The 25,939-nt window shown below is 56.7% G+C and overlaps 1 protein-coding gene across 3 annotated transcripts; it reads left to right on the top strand.

The window, feature by feature from the left end:
* Positions 1-1,204: 1,204 nt before the first annotated feature.
* Positions 1,205-24,149, top strand: ZBED4 (zinc finger BED-type containing 4). Of its 3 annotated transcripts, XM_075553463.1 has the most exons (5): positions 1,205-1,342; positions 3,489-3,558; positions 16,026-16,161; positions 17,485-17,740; positions 19,089-24,149. In XM_075553463.1, exon 5 carries the CDS (start codon positions 19,431-19,433, stop codon positions 22,905-22,907), a length of 3,477 nt encoding a protein of 1,158 aa, XP_075409578.1. In that variant the 5' UTR covers positions 1,205-1,342; positions 3,489-3,558; positions 16,026-16,161; positions 17,485-17,740; positions 19,089-19,430; the 3' UTR covers positions 22,908-24,149. The 3 variants fall into 3 exon arrangements, with proteins under 3 accessions (XP_075409578.1, XP_075409579.1, XP_075409581.1); XM_075553464.1 differs by lacking the exon at positions 17,485-17,740; XM_075553466.1 differs by lacking the exons at positions 16,026-16,161; positions 17,485-17,740.
* Positions 24,150-25,939: the final 1,790 nt, after the last annotated feature.

The following is a 25,939-nucleotide window of genomic DNA, read 5'->3' as shown; positions in this document are numbered from 1 at the left end:
GTAGGGTCTCTGTGACTAGCGCCAGAACACTGAAATGTGGATTTCACGGCATTTTTCACATGAAAACAGACTGAGGAAATGTTCCTTTATGCAGATCGGGCCTGTTGGTTTCAGGCAGGAGTTAGCCTGCAGCTAGCAGCAGGGAGCGTGCCAGCCCAGCTAGGGAGCAAAGGGCAGTGAAGCCGGCTCCCCGGGGCGGGGAGACCTGCAAACGCAAGGTTAATGACCGAGGGTGTGAGCGGCCGCTCTCGCTCGCCCGGTCCGTCCGGAAGAGCAGGGTTCGGGGAGGCGCCCGCCGCGGGGCGCGTGTCCGGACTCGCCGGGGTACTTCCCGCGCGCACCTGGGGAGCGGACAAGCGCGGGGGAACCGGGCCGCGCTCTCTCGGGCAAGTGGGAGACACAAGCTGGCCCAAGTTCCCGACGTGTAGTCACGAGCTAAAACTACCAAGCGTACTTCCCGGTGGCGAGTGCCCGCCCGGTCCCCGACCAGAGTGGCTGCACCCATGTCCCCCACTACTGCCGGGCGGGCGCAGGTGGGGGCACGGAGCTCACCGATATCCAAGCTTTACAGCTCGCGGCCGCGGGGCCCGAGCGACCTGGGGCCTGGAAACGCGTAGTGGGGCCGCCGAGCGCACCTTCGCGCACCTGCACCCACCTACGCGCACCTGCCTGCGAAGCCGCTGGCACCCCAGCCGTCGCCCAGCGGCCGCCCCCTGGCACCCCGACCGCGTGCAAGCGCTCCCGCCACTCGGCTCCGAGCCCGCGGGCGCCCCTCCCTGCCGGTCCGGAAACCCCGCGGCGGCCGTTGAGTAGGTGCCGGGCCCCAGCCAACGGTCGTGCGAACGGCAGAAACCGCGGGCCCCGCCCCTCGCTTCCTCCTGCCTCGGTCCCGCCCCTCAACGGCCCGCCCCCGGACCCCCACGACAACTTGCGCGAGGCGGAACTAAGTAGGGGGACTGCGTCTGCGCATTGGGGCCCCGCCCCCCGCCCCCGCTTGGTCGCGCGGCTTAGGCTGGGACTGGGAGTCGGGGGCGGGGCTACGGCCGCGGAGCGGAGGCGGAACCGTTTCGAGGGCGGGGCCGCTTTCCGGAGACGTCTGGGGGCGGGGCGTCATGGCGGGGGCGGGGCCTGGGCGGAGTCGGCCCTGCGTCCAGCGGCGGCGGCGCGGGGGCGGGGCCTGGGCGGCGGCGGCGGCGTCGCGGGCCGGGCTGGCGGCGGGCAGGCGCGGGAGGGGCGCGGGGGCGAGACAAAGCCGCGGCTAATGAATGGGAGCGCGTCCGCCGGCGTCGACCGTCGGTCCGCAGCCCGGTGGGAGGCGCGCCGGCGCGAGGCCGCGGCCCAGGTGAGTGCGTGAGGGCGCGGGGGGACGGGCGGCCCCTCCGCTCGGGCCGCGCTGGCGCCTCTCCGGGCCGGGAGACTGGCGGGGGTCCGGGCCAGGCCGGGGACTCAGAGGCGGCGGCTCGGCCCGGGCCGGGGGCGCCGCTCCATTGTCTGGGCCGGGCTCGGCCCGGGGCGCGCGGCCTCGCAGGACTCGCCCGGCCGGACGCACGCCCCTCGGCTCGGCGGGGCCGGACCCGGCCGGACCCTCCGGGCGCAGCTCGCGCCCCGGGAGCCCGGCGCGGCCTCCTCGGCGCGGCGCAGGCCGGCTGACAGCTGGCGCGGCGGAGGCGCCGCCGGGTGCGGGCCGGACCGCGCGCGAGTGCCGTGGGCCCGACCGCCAAGTGAGAAAGTTGGAGGGACGCGGCTGTGCGGGCCGGGCCCGGGGCGAAGTTGGGGCCGCACGGCTTTGTGGGGCCGCGCTTCCTCCCGGAGCCTGACAGCGGCCGCGTGCGGGGCCCCCGGACTGGGACGGACGGACGGAGGCGGAGACTGGGCCAGTGGAGTGCTCGCCCTCCGGGGGGCAGTGCCGGCGGGGTGCAGCCCACCCACCTGCCTACCAATTGCATTTTGAGGACTTTTCTCTGGATGCGTTTCATTTCCATTAGCGTTTCCCGCGAGAGCCAATCAGGGTCCCGGTTGAAACTGAGACAAGTGCTGTCCCTGGGTTATTGTACGCTTTCTTCAGCTGGGAGCTTGGAAAGTAACTGCCAGCCGCCTTCCAGTGCTCTTGTTTGTCTAGACACCCCCTCCCCCCGCCCCAAAGCGGGTTCCTATCCTGATGCCTCTTTGCAAATTCCCTTAAGAAAACTGAGCCCACTCCTCTTTTCTCCTTCTTTTCAGCGGGTTTCACTCCCCGCTGAGAATTTACAAATTCCCAGCTGGGGTGTCGAGGTCATGGGAAGGCAGCTCTCTGCTAGGCCTGCCCTGGGATCTGGACAGGCCCCTCCAGTGTGTAAAAACGGAAGTTATTTGTTTTGAAGCTAGCGCACCCTGCTCAGTGCGCGGTTTGAAAAGGCCCCCTTTGGACATGCATAGTGAGGTCCATGACTTCCAGTGCAGAAATGATTTTTCTTTTTAAAACTCGTTTCTTTTGTGCTGGTGATAAAATTGGGAGACTGGGAAGCAGTGAGGTGGGGTTTTTTGTATAAAAAGCATTTCCTGTCTGTAAACCAATTTGGACTGTGCATTTCACTTACCCTTCTAAGAGAAAGCCAGTTCAGGTGTTGGACTCTGTGCTCCGAGGTTTCCCAGGATATGCACAGGAACCCCCACTTCCTGTTCCCTAGCTTGTGTTTCCATGGTGAGCGAGCATGTTCAGGACGCCACTCAGCAGATTCCGAACTGACTCTGACTCCCAGAAGTCCTGAAGGGCCCCAGTTAACCTCCGAAATTCAAAACAAAATAAACTTCTACCCAAACCACAGCAAAAAGTCATCCTCCACCCCACTCCACCCACCCCCATCAGAAACAAAAGCAGACACCCTGTCTTGGTGACTGTTGGGCACAGTGAGTCAGACCAGGGTGCCCACCAACTCATTCTTCCAGGAGAGGGACAAGCTCATGGTCATAACTTGTGGTTGTGCCTGAAGGGGAACCGCTAGAGGAGGCTGGGAAGAATGTTGATGCCCCTCTCAGGAGCCTGGTGTTTGGGAGGCTGGATCACACCCAGAGCGATGCTGGGGCTCCCTCTTTGAGCTAGGCACCACCGTTTCCAATTGGGTCAGGCAGGAGACCTGGTTGCTGTGAGACATGCACAATGCCCATACTTGAGTTTCTAGCATGGCCTTTGACCTATAGTTTTCCCTTCATTGCCCTGGGTCACTGCGCTGTGCAGGTCCAGTCTGTTCATCAACCATGGCTGATGCTAGAAAAAGTGGGGTGAAGGCCTCAGACAGTCTGAACTAGGCCCAGCCCTGCACTCCCAGGTGGTGTGTCCCCACTTACTCCCCAGGACAGTGGTGGGTGTGCACAGTCCGAGCTGCACAGGGGACCTCACAGGGGAACCCCTGCACTGGGTCTGAAATGCCCTTCCCTGGGAAAGGAGCCGCTCACCGGCGTTTTTGCACAGGCAGTATCTGTCCAGTGAAGGACATGTACCTGTGTTTCAGGTGTCTGTCCAGCCCGCGGCGTGGAGTGCACATGGAGCTGGGCAGCAGCGGTCCTGAAGCATGAAGTCTGGTAGGTGACCTGCTCTGCAGCCCACCCACCCCCTCTCCCTTGTTGTGGGCTCTTTGCCGGGTGCCTGGACCCTTAGTGTCTGAGCTTTGGCCTCCTGCTGCTCTCCACTGCACTCTAAGGGAAGCACATGAGGACTGCTAGGTACCACGAGGTGGACACGAGATGGGCCCCGCCCCAGCCCAGTGAGTGCTGCTGCCTGCCAGCCTTGCCGCCTCATGGCCCGCACACAGACCTGCCCAGAAAGCCAGTGTGACACTCAGGCCATCTTGTCCCAGGCCTGAGGACAAGCTGTGGGAGCTGGTGGTGTGTGCACATCTGTCCCCCTGGTGGTGGTGACATTGTTGCTCAGTGCTGTCCACCTGGTTCCGACCACAGCACCCCTGTGTGCAGCAGAAGGAAACCCCGCTGGGTCCTGGCTGTCCCGCAGAGGCTCTGCATTTGACCCTGTGGTTGCAGCCTCTGTGTCAGCACATCTTCCTTTGGGCTTCCTGGTTTTTGTTGATCTGGGACTTTTCCCAGCGTGACGCGATGTCCTTCTCCAGGTACTGGCCTCCTGATACACATGTCCAAAGTACATGAGATGAAGTTTCACCGTCCTCACCCCTAAGGAGCTTTTTGGCTGTACTTCTTCCTGTGTGTGCTTGTGGCAGTCCACAGTATTTTCCATATTCTTCACCGAAACCGTGGCTCAGCTTGTTCCCGGAGCTTCCTTATTCGTAGTCCAGCCCTTGGAGATTGAAACACCATGGCTGAGTGGAGCTCCTTCAAGAGCCGGAGTCTCAGCCCCTCATGCCCTCTCTTCCCTGGGGTTGGTGCACCTTGCCTATCAACTCCAGGCCTACCCAGGACTCAGCCCACATGGCCTTTCCCTCTTTGTCACCTGGGTGCCCCGTGTGCAGTCTTCCCCAGAGTTGTGCTGGGTGCGTCATGCTGACCAGTGGGGGGGGGGGGTCTGCTGACTTAGGATGACATGGCTGGTTGATGGGAGGGCACCCTCCATGCTGGGGCTGTTACCTGGGAGGCGGGGGAGGGGGGAGCAGGTGGCCAGTGCAGCAGAGGAGCTGCAGAAGCACTTGGAGCAGAGAAACACCCGGCAGGTGGCCCCGCTGACCCTGGCAAGCCCTCTAGCAGCCTCACGGCCTGTGCTGGCACATTTGGTCTGTCTGCTTGTCTTAGCTGTGAGCACCCGGCCCTGCTTCTGCTCGGCCGGGTAGGCTCAGGGCTTTCCTTGGGGTGGGGGTGGGGGCAGTGTACAGCAGCCTTTATGGGAGTCTGTGTGAGCTCTACCCACACACACACACACACACAAACGTGTGTGGTGTGCTGGCAGTCTGTGTATGAGTGCCATCTCCCCCCCCAGAACGTGGGGAAGGGGGAGAAGGGATGGTACCCTCATAATGCGCTCGCTGGTGGTTCTTGGAGAGTGAGGGCGGTCCCGGCGGGCAGCAGTCTGTCTTGCACACGTTGGGGCAGCACCTCTGCACCATTGCTGATACCTCCCTCTGGGAAGCCTGGTGTGGAGAGCTGTCCAGGCAACATGGAGCCTGTAGGGCAGAGCAGAGCTATGCCCATTCTGTTTGGAGGCTGTGATCTTCACAGAAGCAGGCATCCTTCCTACCGAGGAGCTTCTGGTGGCTTCGAACCGCTGATGCTACGGTTAGCAGCCCAGCACTTAACCACTGTGCCCCTGAGAATTATGCCCCCCAGTCCCACCCCCCGAATGAAGGGACTAGGACACCTGTCTGTAGTAGCACTGTCCTTGGGAACACTCAGGCCGGGCCTTGTGTGATGCTCCTGCCAGAGCCACCATTGTGCACTTGGAGAATGCCTGGCCCGCTGGCCTGCTCTCCCACCCTCACCTGGCTCCCTGGAATTGGAGCACATGGCTCCCCGCTCCAGGACTCAGCTCGGCCTGGACACTGGATATGTGCCAAGGCCGGTCAGCCGAGTGCACACCTCCTGTTCCCAGAACCCTGTGCTGCAGTGGGCCCGCTGTCACACTAGAATGCTGCATGGCTGGCCAACAGGGGCGGCTGGGGCTTATAAGCCATGCCCCTTCTCACAGTCCAGTGGTAATAGGGTCGAGGTGCTTGGGAAACTTGCCACCACCGGCCCTCAGAGACCTGGTGACACAGTGGTCACAGCACTCAGCTGCTCACTGAAGGCCGGTGGCAGGACTGACCAGCCTCTGCAGGAAAAAGACGTGGCCGCCAGCCAGCCATGTCCAGGTGGGACCTTGGAAACCCGATGGGGCCAATCCTTCTGGTTCCCACAGGGTTGCTGTGAATTGGCATCGGCTTGATGGCAGCCAGTTCAGTTCTGTCTGTGATGACTCCCGGGACCAGCTGGGCAGCATGTGGCTCCAGACCTTCCTTCCTCCTTCAATTTGGGATTGGTCTCTCCCCCTGAGAAGACAGGGCACCAGCCTCCTTCCTCTTTGTTACAGTGGGGGCCGGTTGGGGTGGCCCTTCCGGCGGGGGAGGTGCCCTCTGGTGATGCGTGTGGACGTGGACCCTCACTTGCCCACTCGATTGTCACCTCCTTGCTTGTTGTGCCCCGAGGCCCCTGAGAGCCTTGGATCTCCCCCTCCTTGGCTCCAGGAAAGGTGTCTGAGAACTGTGGTATGGACTTCAAATGGGCTCCTTGAGCTTGCGTGTTAGAGCATGTTTGTGTGTCAGCGGGTGTCCCCTTTGGTGGCGAAGCTAGGGACATAGCCCTCACACCAGGCTTAGGACGCAGCGAGGCTGCTGCGCAGGGTCCCCGCGGCCGAGGACCTTCATCCTCCCACGAGCCCCGTGGCTGGAGGGTTCCAGCCCCCGACACAGCTGATGGATTGACCACACCACATCGCCAGAGCTCCTGGGCCTGTAATGCAAATGTGAAATACCAGGGGCCTCACCAGTCCCATCAACTCTTAGTTTCATTGTTTCAGCAAACTTTTAAACGCCCCCCCCCCATGTATCACCATGGTAATAACAAGGCTGAGTGGAGCAGTGTTGGCACATAGGTAGAGGGAGCAGCTACCCGGAGTCTCCTCCATGAGACCCGCGCTCTGGAGACAGCGGGGGGACTCTCTCCTTCCTCACGGCGACAGCGGGGGGGACTCTCTCCCTCCTCACTCTGTAGGCGCCGTACTCACGGTTAAAGAGCAAAGGTGTCTGAAGGTGGGGGTGAAATCAAGGCTGTGGGTGGATGGGACAAGTCACCCAGTGAAGTTCTCTTGACTCCTTTATAGTAAGCCCCAAAACCACCTCCTGGGGGGAGTCCCCAGAAGTCATCACCATAACCTTCTGGACTGACCTCTCCACCTGTCTACCTCACTCTGGATCGCATTGATAAATTCAAGATTCATCCATAAAACTGCCTTCATTGGCTGCAGTCTTGTCTCCTACATGGGAGAGGAGAGACTTCTCTGTGGGCAGCTGCCCTTGGTGTCCAGACTGAGGCCAGTAATGGAGAGACCTTGCCTGCAGCCACCTATGGAACCCAGAGACCAGCTGGAACCTGTTCCGTTTGGAATAAACCTGTGCACGTGTGAACTGAACCCTAGTGGCAGCACTTTGGCTCATCTGTGTACTTATTTTATTCAAATACAGACATAAGCTAGCTTGTGAATCCTCAGAGGCCAGGATGGCGAGACTTCCTCTCACATCCTGTGGACACATTGTCAGGAGAGACCAGTCCCTGGGAAGGAAGGACACTGTGCCTGGTAAAGGAAGGAGAGGAGGCCCTGGATGAGACAGACGGACGCGCAGGCTCAGGCACAGGAATGTTGTGAGGACAGTGCCGTTTCCTTCTGTTGGGCACGGGGTGGCTGCAGGTCAGAAGTGACTCGGCAGGACACCAGGTGGGGAATCAAAGTGCTCCGCGGCCACTGGCCGTAAAGCAGCAGAGCATAAGGTGTGTCCGGCTCTCAGTGCTCTTTTAGGGCTTCGAATGTGCCTTTCTGGAGATGCAAGATATTTGGCTGAGAACCTCCTGGGACATGTGTTTCCTGTCCCGTGTAGTCCTGTTGGCTGCCTGGTACACAGTAGGGTGATTTGCCTCCCTGTCTTTGAACTTTTAGAACTTTTTCTCTTATTTGGTACCTTATCTTTAAAGTATTTACACAACTCAAAAGCCAAAAGTGTACAGTGCGGACGCCACCTCAGTCCCTGCACCGTCTCTTCACTCTGTCCTCTGGCTGCCCCGGTCACCCGAGCCCTGCCGTGGGGCAGACGCAGGTGGACACACAGGTGCAGTCGGTGTCACTGCTGCATGTCCCTGTTCATGGTAGCCGGTAGTCCCCACCCAGCAGGGCCAAGGCTGCCCCAGGCCCACCTCTGCTTTATTTGTGTTGAGAGGTGGTGGGATGGCTTGCTGGGGAGAAGGGCAGGTGCCCTTCCTCTGAAGTCCTCTCCCAGGGCCATCCCTTTCCAGGACCATCTCCAGTGTGATCTCTTCATGCCTCACGGCCGATGGGCACTACCAAGCCTTTGGGTGACAAACAAGCCTTTGGGTGTCTCTGGTGTGCTCTGACTTGAATAGGAAAAGGAGTGGGGACTAGGGGCCATGGGGACGCTGACCCATGCCCGGGTGGTCCCTCTGGCTGGACCTTGATACGTGTCTCAAGTCTCACTTGTTCAGCCTGGGGAAGGACCCGCTGTGCTCCGAGGCTTTGCCTTCAGAAAGAAGAAACACCGATGGGCTGGTGTGAGGTGCGCTGCCTCCCCCGCCTCTCCTCTTCCTCTTCCTCCTCCTCCCTTCACGGTCAAGGGCCAAGTCTCCGAGGTGCCACCACCCCGCCCCAAAGAGGTGGGCAGAGCGGAGGCCAGGTGGCTGTCCCTCAGGTGAGCTCCTGTGCTGTGCACGCGGACAGGTTGTTTGTCACCTAAACCCTGTTCTCTGCAGTGTGTACTAGCTCCGGGGACTCCCTGCAGGGACACTGGGCAGAACGCCGAGGGAAGGGACCCTTGTACGCAGAAAACCAAAGCTGATGTGTGCTGTCCAGACAGTGAGAAGAAAGGACTGTCTGTGGGGTGAGCCACTCAAGCAAGCACACTGTCTCCTCCCGGGTGGCTGCAGGGGCCACGCCAGGACCCGGTGGCTCTGAGAGTTCGCTGCTGGGCTGTTAGCTGCAAGGTCGGTGGCTCAAACCTACCAGCTGATCCACTAGGGGAGAGGAGGCTGTCTGCCCCACACGGTTTGCAGTCTCGGAAATCCGAGGGGCTTCTCTCTGCCCTTGAAAACAGCGCTGAGTCAGGTCGCCACCAGAGGTGGTGTGAGGAGTGTCCAGACGGGGTGCGTGTGCCTTGCCCCTCCCACCCCTCATCCCCACTGGGGTCTTGGGCAGCTCCTCCTGGACACTGCTGTGTGGGCACTGTCTTGTGACATCTGACATTGCAGAGATGGGCCCACCGAGGCCCCCACCCTGCAGGGCTGACCGTCGCCTGGTTTTTGTGTGGCAGCACTCCCGGGGAGATGCTGCGTGTGGGCCTTGCTCCAAGCAACTCTTGAGTGGCAGCCCATTGGGCCATTGGCGTGGCAGCTCTGGTGGCCTGCTTCGCTCCAGCTGGGTGACAGCAGGATTGTGACACTCGTCGAGGCCTGCTGTTTTTTCCTGAGGCCTGGCACCACCCAGGAGTGCCCCCTTCATGACCATCCTTCTCAGGACCCTGTCTTGGTCTAGGTCCCTCGGATGCCAACCCTGCCCAGTGCCCTCTGTCTGTCCTCAGGTTTGGCAGCCTCGACTTCGTGGTCTGGATGCCCCCAGCCTGTGAGCCTACACCGTGCCCCTAACAGACATCTCTGTCCTCCATACTGAGCTGACTGTCCACCCAAGGGGGCTGGGAGTCTGGTGGGCAACGGACACTCCTGGGCCCTGGGCCAGCATTCCACAGAACAGTCACAGCCTCTTTCCTTAAAGCATGACTGTTGCGAAGTGTGAGGGGTCCTCTAGTTGTGTCTGGTCCAATGTGTGGAGCAATTGCGCCCAGTGTGTCTGGGGTAAAGTGTGAGGGTCATGGAGTTGTGTCTGTGAAGGAAGCGGAGGGGTCGCCCCTGCTGTGTCTGGACTCTTCTGGAGTCTCCCATTTTGCTGCGGTACCAGCTCCATATACTAGTCATCCTGAATGTAGCACACACGGAAGCTTAACCGACATCTGTGCCTGTGAGTCAGAACTACTGGACTGCAGCTCGCCACCACTGTGGTCAAAGGAAGGTCCACCTGCAGGCTTGCCAGCTCCCCAGGACCTTCCATGGCCCAGTCCCCCTCTGTCCAGAGAAGCGGAACTGTTGACTGTGCGTCTGATCCTGGTGCCTTGCTTCTTTCACAGTTCCAGACAGCCTGTCTGTCTGTCTGTGTGCCCCTGAAAGTGGTGACGCTTGTTTGAATGACACGTTGATGTCTTGATGATGGACAGAGTCCCTCTCATCCAGCTGAGGAAATATGTCCTTACGGTCCAAACAGCCCTTGGCGTACCTCAGGCTCAGCTTTCCTGACAGTTGGTGATTGGATCCAGAGAGTTGACCAGACTCATGTGGCCTCCTTCCCAGGTGGTGACACGTGTTCCATTGGGAGGCCCCAGGTGTGTCTGGGTGTACCTTGCCGTCGATGTACCTGCCTGTGCAGGTCAGTAGTGATGTTGTCACTCCATTATTCCTTCGTTGTTTATGGAGAGTCCACTGGTCTCCCACCTGGTTATCTGGCACAGTAGTCCATGAGGAAACTGAGGATAAGTCTTCTCTCGGCCCTTTCACCCTTTGGAGTGACTGATGGAGGACTCTGTCTTGGCGTTATTAGGGGCTCTGGGATTGAAACCTCCTTGCCCATCTGACACCAACCCTCCTGTGGCGTGGCACACTCTACTTCTCTGCCGGCTTGGTAATCTGCTGCAGTGGCCACACCCATCTCAGTCAACACTTGATTAGGGGGTTTCTTGAGGAAGGAGCAGGTGACAGTTCAGGATGCCAGGATACAGTTCCTCAGCCTCCTGTCACCTGGCAGCCTCCTGTCACCTGGGCCCACAGGCAGGCCTCATTCTGGCCCTTTGCCCATTGGGACTCTTCTACCAGCCTGGCCTCCGTCCTGCTTAGGTGCGCGTCACAGAACTGTTGGGCTCCCACAGGAAGTGCCCAGAGAGGTACCCCCTCCACCAGCAAGCCGCCTACCTGAGAACACACAGCTTCCTCTCTGGGCTGCGAGGCCCCCAGAATGTCCTGCTGCTGCTGCTGCTGCTGCTGCTGCTGCTGCTGCTGCTGCTGCTGCTGCTCGTCTTTTCACTGCTCCTGGGTCTAGGAAGTTCTCAGCACAGGAACCCCCCCTGGCCCAACAAATACTTGTTTGTATCTTGTTCCTGATTTCTTTCAGGTATATACCAAGTAGAGAGATTGCAGGCAGGATCATAAGGTGCTTGTATTTGTTTGTGTAAGAACGCTCTGTACCGTTTTTCGTAGTGGTTGTACAATTCAGCACTCCCACCAGCAATGTGTAAGCCTCCCAATTTCTCCACATCCTCGCCAGCATTTATTATTTTATGTGCTTGGGTTCTTGTTTTTGTTTTGAAATTTGCTAAGATTGTTGGTGTGAGTTAGTATCTCATCGTTTTAATTCACATTTTTCTTACAGCTGATGAATGCACATAGTTCTTCATATGCTTGTTGGCTATCTAAATGTCATCTTTAATAAATTGTCTTATGTCTTGTACCTATTGTTTAACTGGGTTATCTGTGTCTTAGTAAGACATTGTGATTTTCCATAGATTTTCTATATTTTTCTATAAATTTATCAGATGTATCAGTGCCAAATATTTTTCCAACCTGTGAATTCTATTTGGATTAAGTCCTTTGATGTAGATAAATGTTATTTATATAGACAAGTCCTCTACTTTGTCTTCTATAATTTGGGTGTTTTTCATTCTGTTTGGTAGACTAGTTCTGCCTCGTATTAGGGTCATTGAGTTGGTCCCTGGTTTTTCATTGATGGCCTTTATGGAGCTAGGGTTTATCTTTAGGTCTCTAATTCATTGAGTACATTTTTGTATGTGGTGTGAGGTATGGGTCATGTTTAATTCTTCACAGGTCGACATCCAATTTTTCCAGTACTATTTGTTGGAGAGGCTGTCTCTTCCCCACTTAATATGTTTTAGCTTTTTATTAAAAATCAGGTGTCTTGTAGGTGCTTATATTTCTGGGTTCTTTGTGCTCATCCATTTACCTACCTTCTGTAGGAATACCAAGCTGTTTAGATTACCGTGGCTGTATATTAGGTTTTGGCATTGGGCAGTGCAAGTCCACTTACTTATTATTTTTTTAATAGTGTTTTGTTGATCCTAGCTTTCTGGCAGTCAGCTTTTGCATTTCTTTCCACATTTGTGCTAGGACTTGGATTAGAGCTGCATTGAATTTATGGAGTGCTTTCGTGATACTAAGTCTTCCTTTCCAGGAGCATAGGACATTCTTCCATTTACGTCTCTTTTAGTTTCTTATAAAAGTGTTTGACAGCTTTCTCTGTATAAGTCTTTTGTTGCGCTCGTTAATTTTATACCTTCTTTATATTTTGGATAGTTAGTTTTAAAGGTTAATCTCCTTTTCTGAGTCCTCTTGTTTAATATACAAGAATCCAGTTTATTTTCAGACTGCTATGTTTCCAGAGCTTTCATTCATTCCAGCAAAAAGAAAAAGACTTACATAAAATTAAAATTATCCTAGTTTTCTTGTATCCTAATTTTTGGGGTGTATGTGTATATGTGTATAGAGGGTCAGGATCTCTGTTAAACATATGCTGTGTCTTCTTTATTCCCTAAACATGTCAATTTTCCTTTGGTCTTTTAATCTCTTCTTTAACTTTTAGTTAAACATTTTCCTCGTCTGTTTCTCCTCAGTTCTCATCTGTGGGATTCACTTCTCACCGTGTTCTTTGGTTCAGTCTCACAGAGTTCCTGGTGACCCTGACATGGCCACTGCCCTAGTACTGAAGCCAGAAATGTCTTGGAGACACACTGGGGCAACCTGGTCCAGGTGTCACTATTGGGCAAGCTCAGGTGCAGAGTTACACGGTCCTTCCTCATGGTCTAGTTGACTGTGAAAGACCACGTTGTTAGTTTCACGAGTGAGCAAATACAGGGTGATGAGCTAGGTGGAGACTGGCAAAGGGGCAGAGACATGGCCGTGACCCTGGAGGAGAGGCAGAATGACCTCTGCCCCTTACTACTTCTGGCGCCCTCTCTACAGGGATGGCGTAGACAGGCGCCTGCTTTTCCTGCCATTCTGCCCCGTTGCTGGACCTCCAGTTCAGGGTCGGAAAGAAGAGCTGAGGGTGGGTGTCCTCTCCTTGTTCCCAGGTTCATGTGGAGCCGCGCATCCTTCATGGTGGGGTCATGCTTGCTGTAGGGACTGCCCAATGCTGCTTCTCAGGTTAAGGAGCTTCCTGTGTGCCTGCCACATTGACGCCTTCCTCTGCTGTGGGCCTGCGAAAGGGTGCTTAGCCCTGGTCCAGCTGCCCAGCAGCTCTCAGAGGCTGGCCAGAACTCACAGATGTCAACCTCGAGTGTGGGGGTCCTTATGGTACCCTGACTCTGACCTCCTGACTCCAGGTTTGGGCCTTCCCACGACCCTGTCAGGAGGCCAGCCGTGCACTCAGGAGCTGGCTCTGCCCAGTTGCCGGAACAGCCCACATGGAAAGCGCTGGACTTAGGACATCTTTATTGGAGAGGATGGGGTCAAGGAAACAATACAAGCATCAACCCTAAACAACCACCTTTTGTGAGCTGTGAAGGTCAGATCGATCCCGATGCCATTGCTCTCCAGGCTGCTGTCCCCGACACTGGCTGCTCCCCCCCCCCTCCAACCCCCACGCCCTCCTCTGGACTGGCAGTTAGCTACAGTGTCTCAGAAGAGCTGTACTTCGAGCTCGGGGGTGTACAGAAGTAATGGTTGCAGCTTAGGATTGGCTTCAGGAAGCCTACAGGCAGGCCTCGCTGTTGAGGGCAGGGTGGCTCTCTGCTCTCTGCCCCGAGGGACAGGCTTCTCCTCAGCCCTGCCACCTGTCACATCAGCTCTGTCACTGGGCTCCTTCCAGCTCCCAGGCCTCTCTGTCTGCATTACTACCCATCACCTGTGTTTCAGCTCTTTGGGGAGGGGAGGGGTGTGTGTGTGTGTGTGTGTGTGTGTGTGTCTGTCTGAGGAGGAGAGGTGTGTGTGTGTGTGTGTGTCTGTCTGTCTGAGGAGGAGAGGTGTGTGTGTGTGTGTCTGAGGAGGGGAGGTGTGTGTGTGTGTCTCTCTCTGAGGAGGGGAGGGTGTGTGTGTGTGTCTCTGAGGAGGAGAGGTGTGTGTGTGTGTGTCTGAGGAGGGGAGGGTGTGTGTGTGTGTCTCTGAGGAGGGGAGGTGTGTGTGTGTCTCTGAGGAGGGGAGGGTGTGTGTGTGTGCGTGCGCGCGCAGCCCCCCTTCTCTCCCTGCGCTTTTCTGGCTTGGCGGCAGCTGTGCACAGCTCCGCCTCTGTTTCAAGGCATGCCCCTCTGAGATGCTCGGATTGTCTAGCTGGCTGTGGACACACTATTTGCACAGTGTGCTGACCAATCCTCTAAGGTACAAACCAGTCGTAGCCAGGCTGTTGGAGCTCACCCTGAAAAGGAAACAAAGTGTCTGGGGAGAAGCTATGGCAAAGGCTTAGGGTTTAGGGGAACAAAAATCTCACTTTTCCAGAGGACCAAGACAGGTCACATTAAGGAAATAATTTCACCGAAGGTCTAGGAGCTCCCATGCCCCTCAGTGTCCTTCACCACCCAGGCAGCCCCGGAGCCTCTGTGTCCAGGGCTTCGACTTCAGTTCTTTACATAGCCCTCATGAGCTGCCCCTGGCCAGCACCACCCAGTCCCCCGACCGCCTCGCCCATGGGCACTTTACTCAGGAAGCAAGGCAAGCACAGGCTTCCTGTGCCTGCTCACTAGAAGGTGTGATGCAGTTGATTTGAAACTGTTCGCTTTTGATAAGTAAGTTAGCGCAAGGGAACCGGTGCTTACCCTGCTGGGTGAGTGCTCCAGCCCTGCGGGATGAAAACCGACCCTGGCAGGTGTGTGGGTCTGGAAGGAGACATGCCAGCCAGTCTGGGAGGCACAATCTTATTGATTGATTGATTTCTATTGAAAGCAGACGCTGGTGTGTGAAGGTGTTCAGTACGAACTTGTAAGGAAGCATAAGTAAGCCTTGCGGCCCTCTGCTAGCCTACCTGTTCAGTGTGGCCTGCAGTCTTATCGAGGACTCTCCTCTGAGCTTCCCTGTCGGGAGCAGAGAGCCAGACCATGGTCATTGCGTGAATTAATTGTAGTCCTGGTTTGCTGAGAGTTTTGTACACAAAATTGTACACAGTTTCTAATAATGTGCTCACCAGGTGGTTCACCATTATTCTGCTAATGTGATGAATTATAATGACTTTGTTACAAGAATCGTCTCTTTATGTTTTACAGAATAGTGATTTCAATTTAATACAGTTGGGCACAGTAGATATTTAACATGAAAAGTAGTTTGATCGGAAAAATAGCAACTCATCCCACACATAATACCTAGAAAATATTTCTCTGATGACTTAAGAGTCGCACATCCTGGGAGTGTTACCCCCTGAACAAACTAGGCATGACCATATCATTACATTTCCCTTGGAAACCCCTTAAATAATCATCTGAGGTATTAAACATGAGCCTTTTGCATTTCACAAAGAATCTACGCAAATACATCAAGTAGTTATTGTTCAGTAGGCTTTTAAACCGCGAGGATTCAGACTCAAGGATGCGCTAGGGCTCCAGGGTCTCACGTAAGTTAGGCTTCTCCCTGCAGGTGCCACTCGTTCTTGGTCACTGTGATGTGCTCGTCGATGCCTTCTTCAGGTGAGTGGTTCCTTCAGAAATGCAGATTTCCAACGTAGGCTTACATAGTAAGCACCACTGAAGTCCCTTCTTAAGCAGAGCCCTCCGAGGCTGAAGGAGCAATGAGGGACTGTTGGCGTGGCCACATGGTCTTCATCCCCCGCACCTCCACGCAGCTCTCCCGTGACCTCCTCCTCTTCGACCCAGGGCTGCCGGGTAGCTCCCCGCCCAGAGGGACAGGACAGTTAGCAATCTCCACAGATGACAGTCTCACCTCTGACCGAGTTGGTTCTGTGCTGTCAACTGGCACCCCTATAGTCCCGAGGCAGCTCTGGCGCTGCTGGCGGGGAGCTCGGATGGGGCGCCGCCCAAGGCTGCCTTCCTCCCTGGTGAGCGAACAGCACTGCCATTAGGCTTAAGACGACTGCTGGCTTTGCTGGCTTTCTCCCCACTGATCATGAGGGACACCCCCCACCACCACCACCCCTACCCCCAGCGGAATGCCTTTGCTGGTTGGCTGGCAGGTCAGGTGGGTGCTGCCTCAGGAGGAGGCCTGGGGGGTGAGTGTTTGTCTTCTCCCTCTCAAAGCTCTCCCCTTGCACTGACCGTGCTGCTGCTCCCCTTCTCCAGGGACGCCTCTGGGCTTGCAGTCCCCTGCACGGGAAGTTTCCTGAACTGTGATGCCAACTTGTGTGACAGTTGCAGGTCCTCCAGGGAACCTTCTGGTGAATGTCTGTCTTCCAAGGCCGCCATTCCATCTGTGGTGGTGAGTGTATTGGCGTTAAGTTTCTCTTAAGGAGCCTTGGTGGTGCTGTGGTCAGATGTTCAAAGCCATCAGCTGCTCAGTGAGAGAAAGGAGAGGCTGTCAGACTGGTAAACGGTTACAGACCTGTAAGCCCTGCCTAGTGTCACCCAGCCCACAGCACTGCCACAGGCTGGGGCTGCTGCATTCACCTCCTGTTGCTGGGCTGTGCCTCGTCTCCTCTGCTCAGACCTGCATCTCCTAGAGCGTTTTCAAGGAGGCTGGACTGAGTACACATTGGATTTGCTAGGCCCTCGATGGAGTAGCCGCTTTACTGGGGACAGGGCAAACCCACCAGCGACAGGCATCTACAGGGACGAAAGGGTGCTGGAGCTGTTACACAGGGTCACCATGAGTTAGTACCCAGGGTGTGGCTGGCCTGAGATGCTGTGGCTGGAGGTAGGTAGACAACCTGCTTCCTCATTTAGTATTGACACAGCATCAGGTAGACACCCTGCGTCCTCAGTCAGTATTGATGGACCATCAGGTAGACACTCTGCGTCCTCAGTCAGTATTGATGGACAATCAGTAGACACCCTGCGTCCTTGGTCAGTATTGATGGACCATCACATCAGGTAGACACCTTGCATCCTCGGTCAGTATTGATGGACCATCAGGTAGACACCCTGTGTCCTTGGTCAGTATTGATGGACCATCAGGCACACACACTGCGTCCTCAGTCAGTATTGATGGATAGTCAGTAGACACCCTGCGTCCTTGGTCAGTATTGATGGACCGTCACATCAAGTAGACACCTTGCATCTTCGGTCAGTATTGATGGACCATCAGGTAGACACCCTGCGTCCTTGGTCAGTATTGGGAAAGCATAGATTTTTCTTCCCTTTCACGGTTCACCTTGGTGTTCCCACCTGTTTAGAGTTTGTTTCCTGTAGACAGTTATTAAAGGAACAACACAAAACAAGCAGCTCTTGTTGAATACCGCCAGCAACCCCTGAGCTCCCGCGCTGGGGTAGGCTGTTAGCAACAGGCTGCTGACCCTGTGGTGGGCAGTTTAAAGCCCCCCAGCAGCACCGCGGGGTAAAGGCTGGGACTCCCCTCTCCAGACAGACCATAGCCGAGAGGACCCGTGGGGGTGCCCTCTGACGCACTGGGTCTCCGTGACTCAATGGGGACAGGGCACTGAGTCTGGAACGGGTCTCAGTCTTATCTTTTGGTGCCCAGCGAGTTGTAGGATCATCTACAGACCCCTCAGCACATCCAGGGACGTGGACCCAGTGGGTCCCTCTGCAGCGACTCACCCTCCCACCTACCTCCTCATCCCCACAGATGACCCCCTAATGGGGCACAGTGCTGGGCTCCCGGCCAGGCTGCGAAGTGTCAACTTTGTGTGAGAATGGAGGACGCCACGCCTTACATGCTGCCGACTCTCATGGCACGCCTGCCACAAGCCCCTGGGGACCATCATCACAGCCACAGCCCACCAGGTGGTCATCGGGAGTCAGGATGAGGCAGCCCGAGTCCGGAAAACCATGGGAGCCAGTGGGGATGCCACAGCAGTGGGAAGCACACTGGACCCGATCAGGTCTTCTGATTTCTGGTGGCACAGGGAACGGTGCTTTCAGTATGTGTGTACAGTGCTAGTGTATGTGTGCTATCACTTCTCTTGGGTAAATACCTGGGTGTGAACCGGCCACATGACATGGTGGGTGTGAAGACAGAGGAAGAGACTAGAACCCAGAAAGAGACTCAAACCACAGACCCATCAGAGAGGCAGTTGGTGGACAGAGCATGCCTGTTCTACAAATGGTGCTAGAACAGCTAGCCAGCTACAGTGGACACTGTCCAGTACTGAAGTGGATCCTCTGGTAACTGGCATTAGCATTAACCCCTGACCTGGGCCAGACCCGATGGGTCTCTGTCTCTCTTCTCCCACCCAAGATCTAAGTTTACAATGGCTATCACAGGATTTCAACCATTCTGTAGTCTCAGCGCCTCGGAGAGCACTTGGTCCCCTGGTTCACACACAACTCAGGTTCTCATTGACTGAGTACTGGGAGGTTAACAGTCTTTCCTAGTATCGTCTAAGAGTTTTAAACACACACACACACACACCACCACCACCACCACCACCACCACCACCCCCATTTGCCTGCTTGCCACACTCCATACCCCGGGTACCTGAGCTCTAGTGATTGCCCCAGTAATGTGGCAACGCCAGACTCTGCTCCCGCTTTGCCGACAGTGGTCCAGCCCAGTGACTGACTTCTCGCAGGACTGCCTCCTAGCGCCTCCGGGTCTGCCCTCCACCTTACTGAGCAGGATGCCCTTCTCCAGGGACTGGCCTCTCCCAACCAGTCCCTGTATGTCTTGCCTTTGCTGCTGACCCGCCAAACTGCCCTCCTCAGTGGCTGTGCCATGTCAGACGAGGCAAGGTTCCAGCGTGGGCCGTGCACCGCGGCTCCCCAAGGGTGGAGGGGCCGGGGAGCCTCATCTCTGCAGTGTGACGGTGCTGCTGGTTGCCATTGGCCTGTGCTAACCCCTGCATGCCCCAGGACAGCCTGGTGGCTGACTGAGGTGGCACAAGCCCCTCCATGGTTTTGAACATGAAGCCCTCATGCAATAGAAGCCCAAGCCAGACCTCAGCCATGGGGTCAGTCTGGCTCATAGCGAGTCTCTGGGTGTCTGAGGCAGTTGATCTTTATGGAACCTGACCGCCTCATCTTTCTCTCACAGAGAGGGTGGGAGTTTGAATCGCTGCCCCCTGGATCCCCACCTAAGGCTTACCCCACAGTTCTCTTTCCAGCCATCTGCTACCTTTCGCTTGCTGGTTTTCAGCTTGCTGTGATGGGTTCTTGGGCATGTGTCCCAGAGCCAAAGTGCCCTTGGGGTGTGATTCGGCCCCATGTTTCACCCGGCTTCCTTTCTCGTAGGTGGTGCTCGCCGATCAAGCGTTTGCTCCCAAGATGAAGGGCACCCTGTGGCCGAGCCCAGAAGCAGGCCCCCGCGGCATAAATGCACGCCGACGCTATGAAGGCTTTCGCAGCAGGACTCCTGACGGCGGTGACCTGGGCCGAGATGCTGTGTTCATGGACGCTGCCTAGGCCACGTTTCAGTTAGTGTGAGGTTCGTTACGTGCGCGGAGCATCTCAGGAGACAGACTTTTTATGAACACCTGAGGAGGACACCTGCACTGGGCACAGATGGGCACTGAGATCGACTTGGGCCGACCCCGTGTGCCAGTGACGGAGCAGCAGGCGTAGCCATGGTCAGCCATGGACGCCGGCCAGCAGGCTTGTCCCGACGTGCGCAGTGAGTTTGCGCCCCAGAAAACCGCTTTCAAAGCAGAAGAGGAGGGCGATGCGGAAGTCCCCGTCCCCAGCCCACAGAGGATGGATTTGAGAGGGGGGTTGGGAGCCCCTCCGTGCTCACACGTGGCCACCGAGCGCCTGGAGGGCAGAGGGGGGGTGGACTGTGCCAGCGCGCCCCCCGGGAAGTACCAGCCTGGGGACGTGGAGGACGACTACGGGTCCCTGTTCTCACAGTACAGCAGCACCCTCTACGACGTGGCCATGGAGGCCGTGACGCAGAGCCTGCTGTCCAGCAGACACCTGAGCTCTCGGAAGAAGTCGCCGGCCTGGAAGCACTTCTTCATCTCCCCGCGCGACAGCACCAAGGCCATCTGCGTGTACTGCATGAAGGAGTTCAGCCGTGGCAAGAACGAGAAAGACCTGAGCACCAGCTGTCTCATGAGGCACGTGCGCAGGGCGCACCCCACCGCGCTGCTGCCCGCGGGGCCCGGCGCAGCTGCCCTCCAGCCTCTGCCCGCCGAGGCCTGCGACCCGGGTGCCACGCCGTCGCCCGTCAAGCACCTCACCGAGACCCCATCACCGGATCACACCACGGAGGAGGCCTCCTTGGACATGTCCGGCTCTGAGAAGTTCGGCCGGGAGGAAGCCACGCTGGGCTCAGCCACGCACCTGCACCTGCCCCTGCCCCTGCCCGGACTGCACTTGGACGAGGCTGTGGAGGGCGGCCCCGACCGAAGCCTTGCAGCACCCAGGAGCACAGCGGCGGGCTCGCGACGGCGGTCGGCCGTGTGGAAGCACTTCTACCTATCGCCCCTGGACAGCTCCAAAGCTGTGTGCATCCACTGCATGAACGAGTTCAGCCGCGGCAAGAACGGCAAGGACCTGGGCACCAGCTGCCTCATCAGGCACATGTGGCGCGCCCACCGCGCCATCGTCCTGCAGGAGAACGGCGGCGGCCCGGGCATCCCGCCACCCTACTCCACGCCCCCCACTCTGCTGCCCTCCCTGCTGCCTTCTGACGGGGACTTCCACCCCGGCGCCTCACCTCTGGGCAAGCCCACCTCCGCGTCGTCCTCCCCTGACCGGCTGCCCGGAGACACCCAGCCGCACTTCCACCCCGGAGACCCGCTCGTGGAGGAGGAGGCGGCAGCAGCGGCACTGTCGTCATCCGAGGACGTTGGCGACGGCTCAGCGGTGTCGTCTCCCGAGAAGCCAGGCGACGGGCTGAGCCAACGGGCCTTTGGGCCCAGTGCTGTGTTCCAGCAGAACAAGAAGGTCATGAAGAGGCTCAAGTCCGAGGTCTGGCACCACTTCTCGCTGGCGCCCACGGACAGCCTGAAGGCCGTGTGCCGGCACTGCAGCTGTGTCATCAGCCGGGGCAAGAAGGGCGACGTGGGCACCAGCTGTTTGATGAGGCATCTCTACCGGCGCCACCCCGAAGTCGTCGGGAGCCACCGGGGCTTCCTTGGGGCCAGCCTGGCCAACTCCCCTTATGCCACGCTGGCCTCGGCCGAAGGCCCCTCCTGCAAACTGCCCGACGTGGCTGCAGTGGTTCCGAAAACTCTCCAGGCCACCTTTCCCGTCAGCAGCAAGAAGACCTCAAAACTGTGGAACCACTTCTCCATCTGCTCGGCGGACTCCACGAAAGTCGTGTGCCTGCACTGCGGACGCACCATCAGCCGTGGAAAGAAGCCAACCAACTTGGGGACCAGCTGCCTTTTGAGACATCTCCAGAGATTCCACAGCAGTGTGCTGCGGAACGCCGCCCCCGAGGCTGCCTCGCCTGCGCCTGCGGGAGCACGCCCACCCCTGAGCACGGAGCCGCAGGGGGCGCCGGCCCCGGATGACCCCCGTGAAAAGTTCTGTGACTCTCACCCAGTTGCCAAAAAGATAACAGGTCTCATAGCGGAGATGATGGCCCTGGACCTCCAGCCGTACTCTGTGGTCGACAGCGTGGGCTTTACCAGGCTCCTGGGATACTTGAAGCCGCAGTACTCCCTACCCTCTCCCTCCTACTTCTCCAGGTCCGCCATCCCAGGGATGTACGACAGCGTGAAGCAGGTCATCCTGTCCCACCTGAAGGACGCGGAGAGCGGCGTGGTCCACTTCACCTCGGGGATCTGGATGAGCAACCAGACCCGGGAGTACCTCACCCTGACGGCCCACTGGGTCACCTTCGCCCCTGCGGCCCGCCCGCACCCGCAGGACCACCACTGCTCGGCTCTCCTGGACGTGTCCCAGATCGACTGCGACTACGGCGGCAACAGCATCAGGAAGCAGCTGGAGTACTGGTGGGAAGCCTGGGTGACATCCCTGGGCCTCCAGGTGGGCATCACAGTGACCGACAATGCCAGCATCGGGAAGACGCTGAGCGACGGCGAGCGCCCGAGCGTGCAGTGCTTCAGCCACACGGTGAGCCTCATCGTGAACGAGGCCATCAAAAGCCAGAGGATGGTCCAGAACCTGCTGAGCATTGCACGGAAGCTCTGTGAGCGGGTCCACCGGTCCCCTAAGGCAAAGGAGAAGCTGGCAGAGCTGCAGCGGGAGTACGGCCTGCCCCAGCACCACCTGATCCAGGACGTCCCGTCCAAGTGGAGCACCTCGCTGCACATGCTCGACAGACTCATCGAGCAGAAGAGGGCCATCAACAAGGTGTCCGTCGAGTGTAACTTCAGGGAGCTGCTCAGCTGCGACCAGTGGGAGGTCATGCAGTCCGTGTGCCACGCGCTGAAGCCCTTCGATGCCGCGAGCCGGGAGATGAGCACGCACGTGTCGGCGCTCAGCCAGGTGATCCCCATGATCCACATCCTTAACCGGAAGGTGGAGATGCTTTTCGAGGAGACCATGGGCATCGACACCATGCTCAAGTCTCTGAAGGAAGCCATGGTGAGCCGCCTGTCTTCCACCCTCCACGATCCCAGGTACATTCTAGCCACGCTTCTGGACCCTCGCTACAAGGCCTCCTTGTTTGCAGAGGAGGAGGCCGAGCAGTACAAGCAGGACTTAATCAGGGAGCTGGAGATACTGAAGTCTACCTCAGATGAGAAACCTGTTTCCAATGGGTGCGACGCAGGTTCCCCATCCAAAGACTCTGCTGGAGCGGACAGCCTGTGGTCCCTCGTGGCCAAGGTGAAGAGACGGGATCTGCGAGACACGACGAAGCTACCTGAAGACATGGTGCTGGCCTACCTGGAGGAAGAGGTGCTCGAACACAGCTGTGATCCGTTAGCCTACTGGAACCTAAAGAGGTCCTCCTGGCCGGCCCTGTCGGCGCTGGCCGTCAGGTTTCTGGGCTGCCCACCAAGCATCGTCCCCTCAGAAAAGCTGTTCAGCACGCCCTCTGAAAGCAGTAGCTTTAGCCAGTCCCGGCTCATGACGGAACACTTTGAAAAACTTATCTTTTTGAAAGTGAATCTCCCCTTAGTATACTTTCAGTATTGAAACTGGATGGAGCCACTGGGCTCTTGGAAAAAATGTCCTTGCTTTGTAGGCATTAGCTGTGTCTGCCACTGCCACACAGTGGGCCGTGTGTGACGTCAGGTCCCCGTTGGAGCGTTGCTGCCCAGCCTCCCCGTCATGTCTGCAGGTGCCTTACTCCTCGCTCTTCAGGCCAGATGCTGTAGGTAGGGTTGTTTTCTTAAAGAGCCTCTCTAGACAGAGCTTGTCTCGTCAGTTACTGTCACTAGCCTGTAATCCAGAACTGTAAACTTTCTTTTCTTTTCGAGTTGGGGGTTAGGAACTTGTCTGAATAGAATGGCAGAAGAGATGTAAGCAATTCTGTTCTGTAGACTTTTTATTCAAGTGTGTAAAAAACCACAAATCAGGTACTGTATTTAGTTAAGCCTTGCTTTAATTTACAGGATAGCCGTGTGGCTGCCAAGAGAAATGTGTATGTAAGAGGCGGAGTTGAAGCCATCCTCGGGCAGTCGTCACTGCTGGCTCTAAAGTCCTTCCTTAGACTCTCGTGAAGAGCCCCGTTTACTACTACAGACAGAGCGCCCGAAACAGACCTCAGAGGAGCGCTGTGTTGTGCGACTGTGTTCCTTAGGAACTTGGCAAGAAGACCTTCCCGTTTACGTGTTGTGTGTTCAGGTTTCCCACCACCAGGTAAAGTCAGATTCCCAGCTATTTATAATGAATTCCTTCGAAATGACACTTAGGATTGAATCAGGGCACGTAACGCGATGAGCTTACAGCAGACGTTCGGTGTTCAGTATCTCCAAGCCTCTGGTTTAGTCTGTGTGACGAAGCTGCCTCTTAAAAACTGCACTGATCCCCAGTTTGATCAAATTATGTGTAAAATTCTTTTTGGAGAGAAGCTCTACTCACAGGGAAGGAGACTGTCACATTACAGTTTTTAAGGGCAGCCTTAGGTGTTTAGGGCTTTTTCTGTCATAGGGAAGATTCAGCCATTGTTGGGGTGTTTTAGACCCCCAAGGATATCTTAATGAAGTTTCCAGTCACCCGATTTTTTTAGCAATTTGTCATCAGTGTTTATGTTTTCACAGCTAATAAAGGGTTTGTTTTCTCACTTCAAACCAATTAAACACCCTGAGTGGAACAAGTCCCTCACTTACCTGTGATCTTTTAGAAAAGCTGTCGTTTTGTTGAAAATACTGTACCTATGTTTAATCTAAATTTGCATTGACTATGTTTTAGTGTATTTATAAATGGTGAACTCAGTTTCTGAAATTAAACTTTTTATTTGAAACTTCTGGTGCTGTGGACGGTCTTGTAATTTTAGGGCTCGGGACCGCACGTACGAAGCATATGCACGGGGCACGTGGCTTTCACAGCAGACAGGTCAAGGCCGTGAGGACTCGGTCGATGGCGACGTGCGCCTGCGGTCCGGTGACAGGGCACATGAAAGTGGCGAGAAGACCATGGAGGCAGCAATTGCATCCACTTCCCAGGGGCCTGGTGCAACAGCCACTACAGAGGGCGGCTGAAAGGAGGTCACATGCGTGCTCTTGGTCCTGCGGGCCCTGCGGCAGCTCCAGGACACAGGCTAGCTGCCGGTCCCCAGCAGTCCTTGGGGACTCCTTGCTCCATTCTGTCTCCATGGGGCCGGCATGCCTTTGTGTGCCCCTGTCGGGCAACTCCTTTCTCTGACAAGGACACTTGCCACTGGATACAGGCAATGAGCCCTGCTGCTCCCCACAACATGACAACTGTCCAGCCTCAGCACCCACCGCCACAGGGAGACTTGACTGGTCCCTTCACTGTCCCTGGGCAGACTGGGTCCAGTAGCTGCAGAGGCAGGGAAGGAGGGTGGCGTGGCCATAGTCCACCCCCATCTCTGCCTTGGCTAGGCCCTGGCCCAGAGGGCAGGCTGTGGCCAGGAGAGGTGTGAACAGTGATTTCACTTGTCTGCATCCCTGACCTCCCTGCAGTCACGTTTTTTGAGGGTGGCACTTTGAATGGTGGAATTCTTTTCCTGGGTCCTCGGACCGGTCAGTGTAAGCTAACTGGCATGTTGTTTAACCAACAGCAAATGCCTGCCTTTCTCCAGCCAGAGCTCGGGTCTGGGAGCACAGCAGTGCTCATGTAGGAGGAGGGAGACAAGCCCTGTCTTCAGGGCTGCTTTTTCCTGCTGGGTATCTGCTGGGTCCTTGGACACCGAAACTGAAGGGATGTGATTGCTGAGCGCTTGCAGCAGCGGCACTGTGCCGAGCAAGCCGGGCACGGATGCTCACACGCTACCGTGGCAGTCTCGCCCTCCTGCCAAGTCCACGACGCTTTCAGAGCCACGCTCTCCAAAGCAGGAGCGCAGTCTCCCAAGCTGGGAGATTGGCGTGTGCCTGCTGGTGAGCAGAGGCCAGGGTTTCCCACGGAGAATGTGGAGGGGCTGGGGGAGCTGACGGGCCTCCACACACCCCAAACCAACGGGAGCCAATCTTGCAGCAGTGGTCTTCCTTAGCCCTCTTGTACCACAGGAAAGTGATGTTTTCTTCCACTGAGAAGGTCCCGAGCCTTACCATTTTGCATGCATAACAGTGTGGCACCCAATGAAGACAATCAGTGGACATGTGAGACCAGGACCAAGTGACGGAGGTAAGAGCAATGAACAGAATAACAGGTGACTGAACAGCCTTTATGTGACAGACTACGACTAATGCTGTCAAGCGAATAGATGGGAAGCTATTAGAATCTATAAACAAGAACATTAGACCTTAAAAAGAGGCGAATTCAGTTGATAAATGTAACACCAAATTAGATACAGGTGAGGATTGCTGAATTTACAGACACGTGACACAAACGTCCAGATGGGAGGACCGAGAGCATCCAGCAGCAACCGTAGGAGATGGGCCCGGTGCCCAGCGCATTGGTGGCGTCTCGCAAAGAGGAGAGACTGGCACAGAAGCACTATTGGAAAGAGAGGCTAAGGGGCAGTCTACATCTAGCCATGGAGTTAATCTCATTGGATTGGACCACAAATAGGGTAATTAAAAACTCAAAAGCACATATTAAAG

The sequence above is a fragment of the Tenrec ecaudatus genome, chromosome 6 (genome assembly GCF_050624435.1).
Source record: "Tenrec ecaudatus isolate mTenEca1 chromosome 6, mTenEca1.hap1, whole genome shotgun sequence".
NCBI lineage: Eukaryota > Metazoa > Chordata > Mammalia > Afrosoricida > Tenrecidae > Tenrec > Tenrec ecaudatus.
Note: the sequence above shows the minus strand (reverse complement) of the source record. Positions and strands in the feature narration are given on the sequence as shown.